Source organism: Trichoplusia ni, chromosome 1, assembly GCF_003590095.1.
Source record: "Trichoplusia ni isolate ovarian cell line Hi5 chromosome 1, tn1, whole genome shotgun sequence".
NCBI classification, from domain to species: Eukaryota; Metazoa; Arthropoda; class Insecta; order Lepidoptera; family Noctuidae; genus Trichoplusia; species Trichoplusia ni.
Window position 1 is genome coordinate 12,456,370 of NC_039478.1, and position 19,056 is coordinate 12,475,425.

A 19,056-nucleotide genomic window follows, 5' to 3' on the forward strand; every position below is an offset into this window, starting at 1 on the left:
TATAAGGTATATACTGTAAGCAATAACAAGAACATCGATACTAACACGTCATAAATTACGTTGACTGCACGCTCTCTATCGATAAGCAAGGTCTATGTCATTACGTCGATAACAAGTAATTATAACTAACATATGTATCAGCTTGTCATAATTTATCTATCATATCTTATCTAGGTATCCATCGTATACTACTTCCTGAGAATCAATAAGTTCCAGATAAATGTTCTCTAAAACATAGTTCGCTTATGAAATTCAATGAAGGGGATTGTTGGATTTGTAGAAATGAGATGATGGTGTGTGCTGAAAAGTAAATTATCCTGCTTGCACATCGCCAAATATGATGCTTTGGGAGCTCATCAAAAATGGCTTTGTTTTAACTGTTATAATTTTACAATTACAAATTGCAGGGGCAATTGGGGATTCAAGCCAAATACTTCTAATACGCGGGGATTGAACCAGCAGCACGTCGTGCCCAATGGATATGGCGTGGTGTCCTTCGCCTGAACTCTTAAAAACAAAATCTCTTACCCATATTTTATTCGCAAGATAATCTTATAACAATGCATTAAAAAAATTCTGCGTTGCTAAACAATCTCATGAAAGCACAAGGGTGAGCTGGATCTAAGTTTTACAAACATTTTTAGGCTAAAACATATGTATCCAAGGACAAAAATTAGGATATTATTTATGTTTACTCACCAAATGCCTATAAATGACGAAAGGTACGTATTCGACCATGACGAAGACATCAGCAACTGCAAGCCATTTCAGTAGCCTATTGATAGGTGCCGCAGCCATGTCCCTTCGTGTCAACACCGCAATGTTCATTGTATTCGCTAAAACCCCTATTGTGCAGACCTGGAACAATCAATATCAATTGACATCACCTGCGATGTAAACATAGGATTACACGGAATAAGGTCACAAGGCGAAGATCAAATATATTGGGACGAAGACGATGAATTGCCTTTTTGGAACGTTGTGGCCGAATACTGGAATGTCAGATAGTTTATGTCGATAATAGTCTCGGATTTTTAAAAACGTTATTAAGTCAAGTTTTAGTTTACATTCATCATTTCAACGCAACGTATTTCTTTTTGTTTTTAGACAATTTAGCTGTCAGACATCAAAAATGACTGAACCTCCTTATTAGCGAATACATAGCCATACAAAACTCGGCAAATAACCTGCAAGGCTAAATCATTTTCATTTAGATGATAATACACTTGAGCATTTCCTTGTAACAGAATAACAGGAAGGTCGCCGGGCGGTGAAGAGGCCGGTGAGAGGCTCTAGAGTATTACGTGGACTCTTACACGTACAAAACATTTTACCGTGCGTTAGGATGTACTCACGATGCGCTGTGCGATAGACAAAACTCGGTATTTTGAAATTATTCAAAAATGTTTAAATCCCCGTCATTTAATACTTTCAAATACACACTTTTAAAGGATCAACCGATTATAATCGAACATTTCTAAGGACACTTATAAATATTTCACGTTAAATACAAAAAAAAAAACAAATTGAATTCGCTCCATCCGTTCGGGAGCTACTATGAACAAATAGACAGACATACAAATATACAGTTAGACGGACAGACAGACACGCTGAACTCTTAAATGCCCTTGTATTGAGCCAGGTTTTAAAAACAACGATAACCTCCGGGTAAATATGCATTTTCGCTATTATACCTTGAAACTTAGAGCTAATTGTTCACACAAGCGTTACATTAAGGAATTCTTGCTTATCATGACCATAACGTAAACCTACCATTACGATATTAATCTATTTCTAGAAGCGCTCATAAACGAAATATAATAAAATGATTTATTACAAACCTGCTGAACCATTAAATAGTCATGCGCATTAGTTCCCATGCCCATTATATTATTGCGGCTGTTAATACAACATCAGGAACACATAAATAATACTACATATTATTGTAATAGCGACACAATTATTGTTATGTTCAACATCTGCTTAAAATATTGTTTTAAAAATTTCATATTTTTCTTAAAACTCCCACAACGATAGGTATTAAGTGTTTACAAACAAAAGTAATAACAATGATTACTCCTACTTTAGGGTACCATTACCCAAAACGTAGATAACCCTATTAGTAAGGTTTGGATGTACATATGTCCATCGGTCATCAGGCTGTTCCTATATTATGAGCAATATTAACTACAGGTGTATTTTTCACTCATTGATTTTAGCTGCCACTGGGACTGGGTTTCTAGGTACTGCTATCAAATGCAGAGAAAAACTATCGTGCTGAACAAATAGCACTACAGAATACTATAAAATTCCAGTTTCTATCTCGTTACAAATTATTTGCCTACGTTAATATCAAACCCGCACTATCAATAACCCATTGAACAATCACAATATGAGCGTAATTGTAATAAATATTAACTTAGATAACACAAATAATATCGTCCCTTTCAAACATAACATATTATGGTTACATTACTAAACGATTTCAATACATCATTGCGATATCCTCCGAGACTATAAATATGGCTATTGAAACTTCGGAACGGTCTACACATTCTGAGAGCCTAGAAAATTTTACTTCGGATTAGAATGATGAATAGAATATTTAGAAACTATGGGAACATTCCTTTTGGACAATAGCCGTGACTTGTCAAACTTACGGCACTTCATAACAAACGATTCAATACATTTGACCAATTCAATGAGCGCCAGCGCACAGAGTAATGTGATTAGAATACAAGGGGCAAACCGCCTGCTTTTAAAAATAATGATATAGCAGTTTAGAAAGAGAGGGATCCTACTAGAAATAATGTGCCACGCTTTTTCGTGCACCTTTAAGTTATAATATTACACATCTTAAAGAATTCAAATAAAATTTCTTAATTTGCTTAAAATTCGGTGCAAACGTCAAATTAATTTTAAATACTTTACAATTAAAAACTTTACTGTTAAATCACAGCATGCAAATTTCGTATAACAGTGGTTGAAACGAACCAAAAAACAATGCATAATGCAGACATAATTGAGCTAGAAGACGAATAGTCAACTATATCGAACACATGTTATAAGTTTATAATAAAACAAAATGAACGTCTGTTTAATTTTTCTATGATAGACAATTGAATGTTATACAATACATTCATCAGGATTGCGAAAGAATTACTAACAAAAACGATTTTCTTGTATGGTTTTTCTTTCGTAAATAGAATGTTCTCAAAATCTTACGAGGTCGGTAAAGCAGTCGCTAACTCATCATTCATTATCGCTATGTACATAGGTATACGATGCAGTTTTAAGGTAAATCTAATAAAACTAGAAACCAAACACTTAGAAAAATTTAGGTTGAGTACTGAAGCCATCACTTCACAACCTTGTTCAGTTTCATGCAGTTCTACAACTTTAATTTCTAAAAACATTTCCTTAAGGAGCGACGTGGTTCGTAAAATCAATACACTATACAAACATCTACCCACTCTAATCAAATGTAAATGGCGAAAACTAACTCAAAATTACCTTTATGAGGATACGTTTAGGGTTTCGTTTTGTATATCAAATTACACACCGTTATCCTATTGAGCAAACTATAACGTACAATAATATACTAGCAACTGCAAAATAAATAACAATTTTAATTTCACTTTATACAAACATTCACTTGAGGAGCGACGTGTTTCATGATGTCTGTACAGTTTACTAACCTCTAACACTTTAAAAAATAAATGTTAAGTAATATACCGACATGCAGCCATTTTGCCACGTTTTTGCAACGCTTTTTTTATACGCTGACTTTCTTGTTTGTTTGTTTTTCCGGTTGGATTTTTGTTACTCAATTTTGAGGCACTTCCCGATAAGCTAGCAGACTAAAATTTTCAGGCTAGCTTCTAACCCAGGCTAGTTTTGTTACAAGCAAATGATCTAGTGTTACATCACCAGATATATTTGATCCAAACTTTACTTACAACAAATATTGCTTTACGAGTATTACAGATTTGTAAACTAATAACGTGATTCATGGACGTACACCAGAAGCTGAATTAACAACTTCGTAGAACGTAAATTTCAAATATGTCAGTCATTTGGTGGACGAAAATAGAATTTAAGCAAAGCCAGGCTTGTGAGACGTTTTCTTTTTATATTTCTTTTTCATTTGTCTTTAAATCGAAATCGTTATTTGATTCACTTTTCAAAGTTATTACTACGTGATGTGATGAATGAATACTATATGAAGAAGTTTCGAAGTTCACTACCGTGAAAATTAATTGTATCACTTCTAATAGCATTTATTAACATACGATCTTTATTACTCTTTACTTTCAAGCATTGTATTACATGCAGACGGTTTGTACATTTAAAATGAATAAGCTTATTAATTTATAGCGTTAACTACAATACCTTATTAGTAGACAAAGCATTAAATACCTGAACATATTTTATTTTTTATAAAACCGCTTTACGTAACATTAAAACATACATCAACAATTAAAAAAGGAAACTAACATTTTACGTAAACCTACAATCATTTGAAAATTCAATTGAGATGGTTAAAATGAAAACAAAATAAATCGCACTAATGTTGTTGGACATTAACGTCAACCCGTCAACCACAAGTGCTAGTGAAGTGAAATGGTAACAAAAGCTATTCACTTAGAACAAGGTCTGATGAAACAAGCGACAAAGCTCGTAACTATTCAAATTCATTAAGAGCTGAGACAATTTAATAGCCTTCAAAATCAACATTGATTTCGAGGAAACTGTTTCAGGACAAGAATAAAGTTAACACTTAAAATAATTTAATAATATCTCAAACTTAATTATTAAGTTTTTGTATAACGTTAACAATAAAGTTTCTTGGAACTTCAATGGAAGAATCCAGTCTTACAATTTTTAGTATTTTAATCTAAAATTTGTTAGGGCATCTACCAAAGACTGTTCACCTTCAGCTACTCATAGGTACATCAGAGGTTATGTGAACATTTTTCCAAAAGAAACTCGAAACAAACTTTACTTGCCGGCTAAAGTACTTGAACGCTTTTGATAAATTGAAATACAAGTCGTTCATCAAAAAGTCTGAGAGGTTACAAGAAATTATAAAAACATTAATGTGTAAGGCGGGGGACTTCCCACAAAGTTTATTTTTAAAGGTATTTCTGGTGTAATGCTAATATCCATCAGCTCTTTGCTTCTAAAACGGCAACAGCCCTAGTTAAAATAAATCAATAAAATATATCTGTATATATTATGATATATGTATATAATATATCATAAGCCATCTTTGTCTGACCCTTTACCTATTTTTGTTTCGTTACTTTCCTCAACCCTTAAAAATAATTGGAACTTGCTTACGGCTGTATTCCGAACAATTTTCTATTTAATTTCAAACACTTCTTGCCTCTCTTGCGTAATATTATTTGCTAACCATTGTCTAACTCAATTTTCAATTCTGTCCCTAACGAATCGAACTGAACGGTTTTATTAAATTAATTTGGTAATTCTTGGAGAGGTGTCTAGAAATAATCAAGTATATTAATAGTATGAAGCAACAAAGGCAAAGTATTTCTAACGAAGTAAATTTACCTCTAAAGCTTATCTCATAAAGTGCAATGTTGTTTGAAGCGAGTTTGTAATATAATTTCTGTTTTGCTTCTTTTACCTACTATTTTCTTATTTAATGCTTTCAAATTTCCGACCCGTTAACTTGAAAGAAAGCAATTTATTTTCCAATTGGCTAACGTTGGTCACAGAGCACCTGTGATGTAAGTCAATTATTGAAAATAATTGAAGTAGAAAATCTAAAGCAAAGGCTAAACAGAATCATTTATTACCTGAAACGCTAAACACTAAGTCAAGTAGCGTCAGCGCAAAAGGTTTATATCACGAAATTTTAATAATGTTTTTTGTCGTTGAAACTGTTTAGTACAGACGACTTGTCCAAGGATCGCCATTTTTTATTTAGATCAGATGTGCGTGATTTGCATTAATTTTCTAACTATTACCGTTCATGATATGCTGTCCGGTGATTAGAATAAGCCGACAGGGGAGCCTCACTAAAATCGTTTCGTTTCCATCCTTTGGCTACGTAATCCGAAAAAAGACATGCTCTCGCAACCTTTTTTTAAGTCTATGAAAGAGCAACAATTTCCACAAACGTTGTTTTCACTTCCAGGTAAATGCTCAAAGAGAGAGGTTTGTTTTGATTCAAGTTCCCGAAACTACAATTTTACGCATCCACCCCAGCAATCAGTAAACACTCAAGCTAGCTTTTGGCACTTTAGTTACCACTTTATCTTCTGAAAAGTAAATCGAGCGAAAACAAGATATTCTACCGTAATCTCCTGTACAAGTAAAATGGATGCCGAGCATATTTTACTTGAAATGTAATTAATATCTCGTCCAAAACCGGTCATCAAAAAATTATTTGTTTTTACATTCATCATTTCTTTTTTGTAACGGTTACTTGAATAGTAAATAACAATTCTAGTGCTAACAATATAATCTTTGGAAAACTAAAAAAATCTGGCACTACAAGCGAAATTGCACCTTGTGTCCTCTTCCGAAGTTCTGATTGGTCCATAAATCTTTTAAGACTTCGCTGCACTTTTCCAATACCCATTATTTACCGAAACAAGTGCCGATACCTAGAAATGTATTTTTCTCATAACAGAGCACCGTCTAGACAGTCAGTAATAATGTTTTTGATTTCTGTCGATGTAGCAACCAGTCTCTTACGAATAAAACTTATAATATTAAACTAAAAATAAAAGTATTATGGAAATGTGAGCTGAAATAGTATAATTCCATAGCTGTGATTCTATGGTGTGCAATAAAGAATGTTCTATCAATATAATATTGCACAATACAATATGTGCCTGTACTGCAAAATGAACAATATTTAAAACCTGTCTGGAATTATCAGTATGGTATAGAACTTTAGTGTTCAGGGTGCCCACCCTTACGTCATACCATATTATTGTTGATTAGAGGAAAGAAGTCGCTTTAGCTTCTTGTATTGCGCTGTGCTTTCACTAATATTGCTTTTAAATTGTGGTGGTAGACCCCCGGTGAGTTTTAGCTGTGATTGTAAAACATCAATGGCTTTTTCTATGACGCAATAGCAACTATTCACAAAAAAAATAAAAAGTAAAAGACTTAAAGAAAAGATGGACAAGGGTGCTGCTTATTACAAAAGAAATCCCTAAGATAGTCTTGATAATCATAATATTTTAGCCATACCATAATTCGACAAACCATGCCGTAGCTTTTTGTACATCGTAATCAAAATCTTCACGAACAATTCTACCGTAACAAGCTCCTAAATCTAGATTTATTTTACTTAGAAGTCATTATAAGTAAAAGAACGTGCAAGCTACTTGATGAACCCATTTTATTGTTATCACCTTCATGAAACGAATTCATAAGTTCTTAAACAAATAAAGACGTATAGGACGATACCTACTCGCTTCTATTTTACTTCACCATCAGAATTTGTTAAAAGGAATAGAATCAGTTACATTTCATGATAGTTACATATAACCACTGTCAAAATTAGATTAGAATCCTTAGCCTGATTTGATTAGCGCTCCGGGAGCTGTGCTTGTTATTGCCTAATTGCAATACGCCATTCAACATCACGGGCACCCGTTTTAACATAATATACCAGTTTCAATAATTAATTTTATTTATTTCGTCAATTTTTTATGTAGTTTTTTTACTATTTAAACACTTATTAAATAAACCATGGGAGCAATCAATCAATTTTTTTTAAATAATTAATCTTTACCTCACTTTTCTCTCAGTTTTTATGCTTTCGGTCGTCACGATTCAATTTGCAGCTCTTATCAATACTCACAAATTGCGAGATCAGAATAGCTTGCCATTCCTTCCGAGAAAACCCTAAATATACCAAGATATAAAGCATCTTTTCCATCTTTAAAATCTAGTTTCAGTAATACCTGGTGTTTTCAAAATTTTTGGTGTTTAGCGCTTTTTTTTTAAGTACCTCTCTAAAAAATTAGAATAAATATTCCAAACAGTGCTAATTCTGAATATATGACGAACGTAAATAGACAGCCAAGACATTCATAAACAAGTGAGGCTATTACGTAAGCAGCTGGCGTGAGAATTTTTACGAATAACATGGAAATATTTACTCAATCTCGATTCCGAAATTATTCTGGTTTTAGAGTTCTAAATTTACGTTGAACCCAGGGATTAGTTAACTAATTGAGCTATGAGCGACCTTGTCATTAATTGGACGGAGGTCCCATCTAAATAAATTAATCAAAATTTGAATAATATTAAAGAAATTGAATATTAAAAGATTTTTCTTAATAAAATTACTAATTAATGAATTAATGTTAAAAACGAAAGTTCTCTTTACGAATATTTTGAAACTTACTGCACGTCAACAACAGGCTTTTGAACTGTAACTAACTTAATTCTACGTCAGAAGTTAAAATCTTCTTTAGAACTGTTATCACAAGGTTCAAAATAATCATTTTCTAAATATACATATGCTTATAAACTGTGAGGAAAACAAGTCCTTTGCTCGAGTGAACAATTGAAGCTCTGAGAAGATATTCCAAGCGACGCCGGGTCACTAAACTGTCTTCCCAATCATTTAATCTCACTGAACTCTATTCAAAGGAATATTTTACGTCAATTATTTGTGTTATGTGGGGGTTAATGTTCACGAACAAGGATAAACTAGACATTCCAGGAAAATTTTGATAATAGGCCAATGAAGTTAGTTAAGTACGAGTTTCAATTACTGGAATCCTGAAGGCTTTTATGAGTAAACTGAAGACGTAGATATGCGCCTTTTTTTTTAAAGTGCAGCAATACTCAGATATGGTTAAAAATTACGTCATAATAGCTTGGAAGTGAGTCAAATCTGTCATTTCCACATGTAAGAGTGTTTTTTTTACCGGTAACGGTAGTGAAATTCTTATTTTGATAAGCAGTTTTAAGCAAGTGTACTTGCTCTAAATCAACTAATCTGTTTCTTTAAATAGGTATTGATTTATTCTAAAATGAGCATTACTCTTAAAATAACTAAGTTCATTAAAATGCTACGTTCAACTTAAATGAGCACAGATATAAAAAAAATCGATTACGGGAAAATATCATTTTGAAGTTTGCAACATAATTTAGATATGTGTCATATAAACTGTTGTTTTTTACAAAGGGCATAATTGTTAAATATTTTCACTACACAAAATGACATGAAATCCCTCGAATAAATGCACGCACCAAACAACAATTCCATCGGTGCAATAAAAAGGTTTTTTTAAAAATAGTTTTCATTAAAACAGTTTCTTAATTCTAATTTAAAGTGCTGTAATGCTCTTGGGAAAAAACTTTATTACCTTCAGCTGAGGTCCATTATCGTAGACGCTTTAAGTTAGGAACTCGTAACTACTTTAGAATAGAAATATCGCTAAGGGGATTTATAATGAAGTGTCCACTCGAATATAACAATTATAATGAGCTTATATTCTTAAACTCTATTCCAGAAACGAACAGCTTTTTTTATTAGGTGATTCGATACTACTACGACTTAATTGAATTACATTTCTCTAATAAAAAATATTGAAAACATTTTCTTTGAGACCTCTTCCTTTATTGAGTGGTAGGAAAATTTCAGGTGAGGCGGATACTGTTATTAGGTATATATATTATTTTTCACACTCACAACTTCAGATATAGTACCAACAAAACCGGATTTATTATATTGTCCTTCTCAGCTAGAAATTGAATATCCCTAAGAGAATATAGAAATATCCGATCATTAGATTAAAATACTTATTGTCGTTTTAAAGCTTTTCTGGATCAAACGTAGAGGCAGCCATTTCCTTTCATCGTTCTCTATCGTACCTATGTATTATACAGTAAATAAGTGATGAACTGCATCATGAACCGTACACGCTGTTGTCCCAGTTCCTTATTGATTCCTAGAATATGTAACAACTGAGTAATGAATCGCCAGGATTAAGTCCAGTTTCGGAACCCAATCGAACTTAAACAATGAACCTTGGGAATTCTATAAACTATCTGCCGGGAAATTATGTGGTCGTCGAACATTTATTTCAATATACTCGTACTTTCCACGTCCGATACGAAAACAAAGAAAAAATTCGATACCTTCACATAATAGCTACGGCTTTACAAAATAGGGCGATAAAAAGGAAAACTAGAGGCAAAAACTTGGGTCTGATCCACAGCAGATTTGAATGGCCCACGGTTATTTATTACGGTTCCGCATGCATCTGACAGTTATGTCTACGTATGAAGACACTAAAGAAACACAAAGAAAAGGACTTTTCAACCGTGTTACTTGAAGAATAACAGCATTGTTGAAGTATGTTTTCTTTTTCAATTCTCCAGGTAGGTAGTTGTTTACTCTCCACAATCTCTTCTGCTAGTAAAACTCAGTCAGTTGTTTATCAAACAAACGGTGGAGTTTAGAAATATATTTTGTATTGATTCCTTGTATATGGGATTGGATATTAAGATAATATGACGCCAACGCCATATTAGGGACTTGTCAATCACAATCTTTCCCCTTGTTATTTACCCTTTTATGAAGGTTCTTGGTTATTCCCATGGTATCCGATCACTACCCAATCATTTGTTAAAAGGAAAATAGTTTTTGATGGCAATCAAATGTATTGCACGGAAAACAGTTATGCTGCCAAATTAAAAATCAGCTTTCGTAGGATTTCAACTAATTCGTATAAATAAAGAAAATTTACATATTATTATCATTATATCCGTATTGCACATAAACACATCGCAAATACATATTAATATCTCACCATTAATAGTCAGTGCTAAACGCGTCGCAACGCATTCAATGGAAATTGAATAATTTACATTAGCTACGTACCAACAAGCTCACGTAACCATGGATACCATTGTAGGCCATGATTATGTCTCTGAAGTCTCCCTCGCAGTAACCGCACGTGTCAGGTTTCAAGCTTAAGTTCAGCCTGCTCTTAGCATCCCTCATCATCTTCACAAGGAGAGATTCAATCTCATCGCCCCTTCCCCCACGGACCGCTTGCTCCCTCAACACTGAAACTATCTGTGTCTCATTGATCCCACTGTCCGAAGCATTCCCAGACGCCGCTAATATCTCTTGGAAAATATCCATAAGCATCTGCGATTTGTTAGACATTTTGAAGATTGTTCGTTTCAATTATACTCTATTAAATTTCTCATCCTTCATAGTTGTTTGTCTTTACAATCTGCAACCTGAAACAAGATGAATCTAGTGTTAGAACAGGATTTTTAATTCCGCTGGGATTCAACTAAATCTTTTTAATCGCGCATATTTCATTTTAACAGCTGCCCAAGGGATAATGATAAACTTTTTCTCAGCGATAGTAGTGATATTATTTATATTTTCATATAGGATAACATTTTCTATAATGGCCTTGGTTAACTACAAGGCTTACGATCCGCTTCGGAAAATCAGAACGTCTAGATAGTATATACACCGTGATTTTTTAGTCGTCTTACAAAAGCAGCCCAGTTCATGTATCCAATGACTAGAACGCGTTCATGGTAAAAAAATAGGTATTTATGCAATGCAATTTTTATTCAATATTATGATGCAATTCGTAGTTTTTTAGAAACACAGCTCTGTTGCGAGCGCGGTCCGAGCCTTGTAACAATGATGAGGGGCGCGGGCGGCGGCGTTTTTATCATTTTTAAGAGTATATTTCGGATTTCTCTTGTTTAACTTTCTTCGTACTTTTTAAAAAAAAAAAAATCGCGCCTATGGGTATTTTACGTCGGATACATGAACTGGGCTACTTTTGTAAGACGACTTAAAAATCACCGTGTATATAGATCTTTGTTAATGAATTGGTTTTCTTAGTATGATGTTTAAATCAGAGCCGAAGCGATTTCTACAGTTAATTCTCATTACTAACTAAACCTGCAACAAATCTAAGGCAAAAGGCAAATGGTATTATCAGGTTTTGCGATGTATACGTATATGTAGTTTTAATTTACGTTTTGGTGTTAAAACATTAATTTTACCATCCAATGTAAGTAACATAAGTGAAAATCTGATGTTGATTGATATTTAATTAGTGAAGAGTATTCGTTTAGCCTTCAATTAATGAACACCACCTATTAATTACAATGTAGAGGGAGTCTCTTTGCAATGCAATAATGCAATATTGTATAGTAGCTGTCATAAATAAAATATAAAACTGTGACGTAATAATTATTAGAAGAATTTAGTAGTTTCACTTATTTAAAAGGTGAGTTTTATTTAATTTATGATTTTAATTAACATCTGTTATCATTAGATACTAAGAATCTTTCAAAGGAATATGTAAACTATAAGAAGTATCATTATCCAAAAGCAATAAGGTTTATTTTCCTATAATTTTATTGCAACTATAAACATGTGGTTGACCCTACGTATCTTAATGAAAACAAAACAAGCAAATATTAATTTTCTGATTGCTTCCTTCCTGGCAATATTCCAAAGCTTCGCGGCAAGCTGAAATAACGGTCTAGATAAACATTTTAAATGAAAATGACTTTATTATAGCTTTATGAAACGTATTTAAGACTTATCCATGGAAGGTCTTATCTCTTCTTATTATTTATTTTCATGAGGATTGTTTTCTGTTCTGATAAAATTGTAGAAATGGATCTGAAGGAACTCTTTATGTTGCTCACTGGCGCAAAAAGAGTAAATAATGACAGTTAAAACAAAGTAGAAATCTGCATAGCGTCGGTACTTCAAGGACTAAAAGCAGTATCGTAGCTAGTCACAGAAGCGAGACAGCGCATTATACGGTATATATCGGCGTCTCGCTTCCTCAACGGCAAAAATTTAATAGTCTCTTATGGTCTATATGTAATAAGTATTATTTAACGATAATATAGCTAGTAAAAAAATATGTTTTCCTTATTTCACATGAGTATAAAAATCCAGAATCGCTTTTGGGCGCAATAGGCACGTAGGGAGCGTAAAAAAATGGATCGGTAAACAGTGTTGAAAATGCTTATGAAACTGCAATATTGGATTACCCGGTTAAGTGCCCATTATAAGGAACGTCTACGCCTTTCTGAGACTTAAGTACCTTCAGGTTTAAGCTTTCACTGAGTCAGCTGCTTTGAAAATTACTTTTAATATTAATGCCACGTTTTTCAACAGATCGACGTTTATAAGTTTGCATTTTTTTCAGTAAATTGAAATGGCAATTACTTTACACAAACGAGATCCAACCATTCATTTGAAATATTTCTTTCCATTAACAATATTTTATGGTTTCATACATAATTAACGCAGCATATTATAATAAAATACCGTTTCATATAACCCGTGAAGCATAACTTTATCAATTTTACCACCATGGCCGCCATAAACTCTTTTTCTTATCTACCGTAATTTTCCCAAAAAGTTCCCTGTATGGAACGGTGAGTCGCAAATCAGGCACACATTTACATATTATTGATTTTCAGATCAATCATTTACACACGCTTACTCTCACTTTTAAAAGTATTAGATCCTAACTGGGGCCTCACTTTAGAAGAGTGCCGAATGAGCTTTGAAAAAAGGCTGTTGGCATAGTGTTATTAACAAAAACACTTCGCAGATTCCTTCTCACAACACTGGACCCTGTTAGCCATAGACAGGAATAAAGGAGGAGGGAAAGGGCCTTTGTCTTGCAGTGACCAATTCAGAGTTGATAGCCTAAAAATGTATCAAATTATAAAAGATTTTTATAAATGAGTGGGGTGTATCAGTAAGGACATTTTGGGTATTAAGGCTATGATAGATTGAAAAGACCAAATATTTTTTATTTATTTAACATTTCGTTCGAACTCACTTCCAAGAAATAGTTTTGAGAATTATTTCATGATCAATGATCAAATGCGTGTAATAGATATTTAGTAGTAAGTGACCGATGGCCTACAATACATTGAGCGACGAGCCCATTTCTAGGAATGGTTATCATTTTTTATTTTTTTATTGAAATTCGATGCTGTTTATTTACCTATATTAAAACCACATTCTGTGAATTGGTTTCAAATTGTTAATTTGCTAAGTAGTTATTTGTTTGTAATCTATATTTGTGTTTAAATTATTAATTTCAGTCGAAAGTGTTTTCTCGCTATTTAACGACGCGTCTAACGGAGGCCGTAAAATAAAACACTTTTACGATAAATGTCTACTGTGCAAAACCCACCGCGTTTCTGTCTACTCAGTTTTTTTATATACTGACATATATTTCCTTAATATTTTTATTTTAAGGGCCTTTAGAAGAGTAAGTTTAACAGTTTCCCCTATCGCTGACGCATCCCTCCATTGTATTGAACAGACAAGTCAAACTCACGTCACATAACAAAAGGAATGTCACTTACATTGATTTCAATTGTTCGTTTTTCTTTCTAAAACGAAACTCAGCAATCGATTTAAAAAACAAAAAACAAAATGTAAATGTCTTACTGCTAAAGAATGGGCTCTTTCCTTAAAGACGAGAAAATAATTCTTGATTAGAAAAGTTCTAATAAAGGTATAACAAATCCAATTGATTTGGCCATAACTTTTATTACGCGTAAGTAGAATATATTTTTCTATGTTTATCCTACATCGAGTTACAAGCAAAGACATGACTATTGTTCAAGATTGATTATGGTGTCATAATATTGTTATTCATTCTTCGAATGTCTTTGTGACGGAGTAATAGAATCTACTTGTATGCCTGAATAATATATTACCTATTAATGGAGACAGTAACGATCAACATGTTTTTATATGGAACATTACGTACAAAATTACATTTAATAGTGTAGTACCTATCTACTATAAGCTTGTTAGGAACTCTGATGTTTCTTATTTCGATAGGCAGTATCGGACCCGAGGTGTTTGTAGTCGACGGGGTTCCAATTTAACCCCACACTGAAATACAAAAATGAGCTGAAGTAAGAGTTGAACCCGCGACGGTTCCGTACTAATGACATACAGTTTCTCAAAAAATTGGTCACCCATTAAATTTACATAGCGGCAACGAAAATACATCATCTGCGAAAAAAATAACTTTCTATTGCGGTTCATGAGGTACAGAGGTCTAGACAGTCAGACAGCGGAGCTTTAGTAATAGAAGTTTTTACCTTTTGGAACCCAAAAAAAACAGAGGATACGATATGCTCACTAGCCCGCAGAGAAAACAGATTAAGTTAGGCCCAGAAACAGAAACCCTAATCATACAATGGGGATGGTAGTTTTCATTTACAACAGCAACTACACAAAAAGACGAGAGACGAGAGATTTTCTATGTCAATTTCTATGTCACAAAGATTTTCTTAGTAATATCACCGCTCCGCCAAACGTATAGGTCAAAGTCAAGAGCTTTTAATTTCAGCTGGACTAGTAAAAGGCTCTCGTTGTATCTCAGCTAGTTTGCATCAAAGACAAATACCAGTGTTGAGAGACGGTGAAATATATCAAAAGGTAGATCAAAAAGATTTTTACGTCGTATTCTTATTACGTAAGTATTCGTTCACTTATTCGATATATTTTTAAAGAAGCATGTATTGTCGTTTGAATTTTACTAGTAGACAGTTTTTGCGTACATAAATTCCAGTCACACGATCAATGATTTCTAAAATACAAATTAGGTACGAAAACTTTACCTTTGCAATAGATTAAAGAGCAAGTTGGCACTAATTTAACAACTTATTTACAAATAAATAGGTTAATGTCACAAACACAAATTAATAAATCATACAAAAATACAATTGAACTTAAATTAAAAGCAACAATTGTCAATCACGTTCCAATTTTAAATGTCCCGCCTTTTCAATCAGCAAGAGCTAAAACCGCGCCCTCTTCGGTCATTTTTTTTCTGGTACCAAAGAGTTTCAATATTTAACTGTGTAAACTTATTTTTCTTTGCCTAATGGCTGGGCATTCTGCTTGCTATGAATCACCTAGCAAAATAAACAAGTCAACATAATTACAAACAATCAGATTCATTTGACGCATAATATTCATTCGAATTTCAGACACAGCAAAATAAACATTATTGAAAAGAATATTTAATTTTATCTCGTAAATTAAATTTGTCAAGGGAATGACGTTTTTACTTTAATTTGACAATCAAGGCTATGTATTCTAAAAATGTAAATCAAGAAGTATCATTAAGAGTTTTTAATTGCTTATGTTCATAGAAAAGTTAATATAAAATGAATGAGCTATAATAATCATATTTTTACTTTTAATATTCGTGTCAAAATATTTCCCGAACAATGATTAAATAATTTATACTCATTTTGGTCATAAAACAAAGAAGTATCACACTGTTGGGCATGGGCCTCTTCCTTTGTAAGGAAGGAGGAACGATTGGTGATTTTTCGTATCTTGGTTCCCGCGATGACCCGGAAAAAGCAATTTAAATGTTAAACATCTTAAAATCAACCTTTTTCTATGAACTGATCTTAAAATACATCTTAGGTTAAGATAATGTTAGAAGGCTCTAGCGAGAAAATGAAAAGTAAACATTGAACAATGTATGTGCCACAATAAACTTAGTTCGGTGGGCTCTCAGATTAAATTCAGATTAGATTCAAAAACACAAACTTTATGCTAATATCAAAAAGTAGGTTATACTAGTTAATTCGTAAATAATGGTCTTCAGTACATGGCAGATACTTTTATTAAATGTGGTTAAGTTCATATTCATATATTTATTTACATTCTATAATGTTACAATAGATGTTGAAGAGGCTTAAAATTAGGTACAATATTATGGACCCTGTTAGGGCACAGCAATAGAAGGCATTACAAAATTTATAAAAAATATTTCAATAATACATAAAATAAGTTGTCCTTCTATATTTACTAAAGTTGTTACAGTATTTAAATTAGACAGTAACGCAAAAAAGTTCTAAACTATAGACTGCCTCACTATCCTTGATAGAGTCATAAACTTTAAGAGATGAGAGGTTCCTAATGCGAAAAGATATTTCATGAGCTCCTGAAGCAAAGTATATGAAAATATGGAACCAATATATCCATGCAAGGTTTTAGGGAAATATCCACTTAGGTACAGACTGCGCACTATTAAAAGTTTTCAATTTTCATTATCGCCCCGTCGCGCGTTGTCTCGAGTAAAATGGAAATAAAGGACCATCCAGCTTAAGAGGTTTAGTTACCTTCTCTAAACGAAAAGTAATATTCATTGACAATATTTAATAGATTTTTCATAGTCTAAGTAAGCACATACAGCCGCAGATGTTTTGTTTTTTTTTGTTTAGTGTCAATAAAAGGGACGATCTAAGATAAAAGAGCTAGCAATAAATTGAATAATTATTATTATTCTATAACTTATATTTCACCAAAAGAATAAATAAACTGGAAGTCTATCGCAACACTAACATTATTAGCCTCGACTATATACTATGTATTTGATAGGTAAGGATGTATGGCTATCATCTACACACACTTTTACATAATGTGTCTGGTCTATCCATTTCAATAAGCAACGATCACAAACTTTATGAATTTGTAGAAACAAATAAATACATTTTACTTTATCTAACTTAATGTTCAGTTACTGAGGGATTAACGGCATCTTACTCAAGGAGATTTCTTTTTATAAATATTTGAATTGCTAACTTTATTTATAGGCAAGTAAGCCGAACATAGTTTAACAATTGCTAACAGTTAACAGTCGTCACTTAGTAAACTGCTTCTTTAAAAAAGCAAACAAAATTCTTTAACAAAATTCAGATATTTCTGAATACTTTTATAATCACCATTTCTAATAAAAAGTTGAGTACGACGACCTCACCTCAACAAAAACTGGGATTACGCTGAATTTTATGAAAAGTAAAGAATAGTATTCTGTCTTTTATCATGGATTATCGATAATTTAATGAGGAGTGAGAGTATTTGTAACAAACCTGCTTCGTCATCGCTAGATCTGGGAGCCACAACCTCTCCAACTGAAACGTGTTAAAGTGAGATGGCGCTCTACGCTATGCTGTGTGTCCCACTTCTTCAACTAAAATAGTTCAATAGTTCAGCCAGGTAAATTAGGTTACCTACTCCCTTAATCTTCGACGTCGTATTTGGTTATCTCAGCCCATAACCCCTGGTATTACGGCAATACAAACACTGCAATAAGCCGTAGATCCCATGATATCCCTAAGTTTCCGTTGCTTTGGTCATTAGGGGCAAAGCTATTTCTGCTCAAATTCCACATGGAGAGATTCAGAACGAAATCTTTCTATTCTATTTGAAGAAATATAGCTGTAAACATGTATAATTCGTTGTACCTGTGTATGACGTGCCTCCGTGGTAATGGATTAGTAATACAAATTAGCAATATTTCAGTAATACTTGTCCAAAAACGGTCAATTGCTGATGCCTTGCTCGCAACATGTGTAATCAGACGACCCTAGTTTTATCCCTGGCGGCTAAATAAACTACTATAGTACTAATACCGTAATACCTCCTTGAATGATTGTTGTATGAACTACATATTCTCTGATCATAATCAATCAAGTTATTGCTTTGCCTGTCCCACTGAATCTCGTTCATTTGGACGAAACAGTCGTCCCGGGTGTTATCTAGAATCTTACTAGTTTTATGGACTAGAAATGACATCCTATTATTAAGCCCAGATAAATCTTTATCATCGCAATAACACTTCGATACCATTTGAAGTTTCATCTCATGAATATTATACCTATATAATGAAGATATTCAAATGTTTCGATTGAGTGTCAGATTTCGTCATCGCAGTTCTAAAGAATGAGACTTCACAATTATGATTATTTTAGTGACTGTCTACAAAGTTAAAGGTACATAACTTTTTACAAAATGACGTGCGTCGAACAACTTATTATTAGCTGCCAACGATTTTTTATTTTTGGCCAGTAATATAGTTTTAGAAGAGGTTGAATGCCATTTTACATTCCGATTATTTGTGAGTAAATGTGCGACTTATGAGACTTTTTGTCTCAAACCTCCACCTATACAGCTATAATTATATTTCGGTGACAAACCTTATTTTAGAACGC

At 33.1% G+C, this 19,056-nt stretch overlaps 1 protein-coding gene across 4 annotated transcripts in view; it reads right to left on the reverse strand.

Moving 5' to 3' along the window:
• The window catches only part of LOC113495006 (sex peptide receptor-like), a 48,317-nt gene that overhangs the window by 11,313 nt on the left and 17,948 nt on the right, over positions 1-19,056 (reverse strand). For 3 of the 4 annotated variants that reach the window (XM_026873569.1, XM_026873592.1, XM_026873584.1), the window contains exons 2-3: positions 10,886-11,253; positions 700-858 (exon numbers count right to left, since the gene is read on the reverse strand). In XM_026873569.1, coding sequence (XP_026729370.1) covers positions 700-858; positions 10,886-11,176 — 450 coding nt within the window. In that variant the 5' untranslated portion in view covers positions 11,177-11,253. Of the gene's footprint in view, positions 1-699; positions 859-10,885; positions 11,519-19,056 lie in introns of those variants that run through there. The other variant, XM_026873575.1, reaches the window with a different exon arrangement.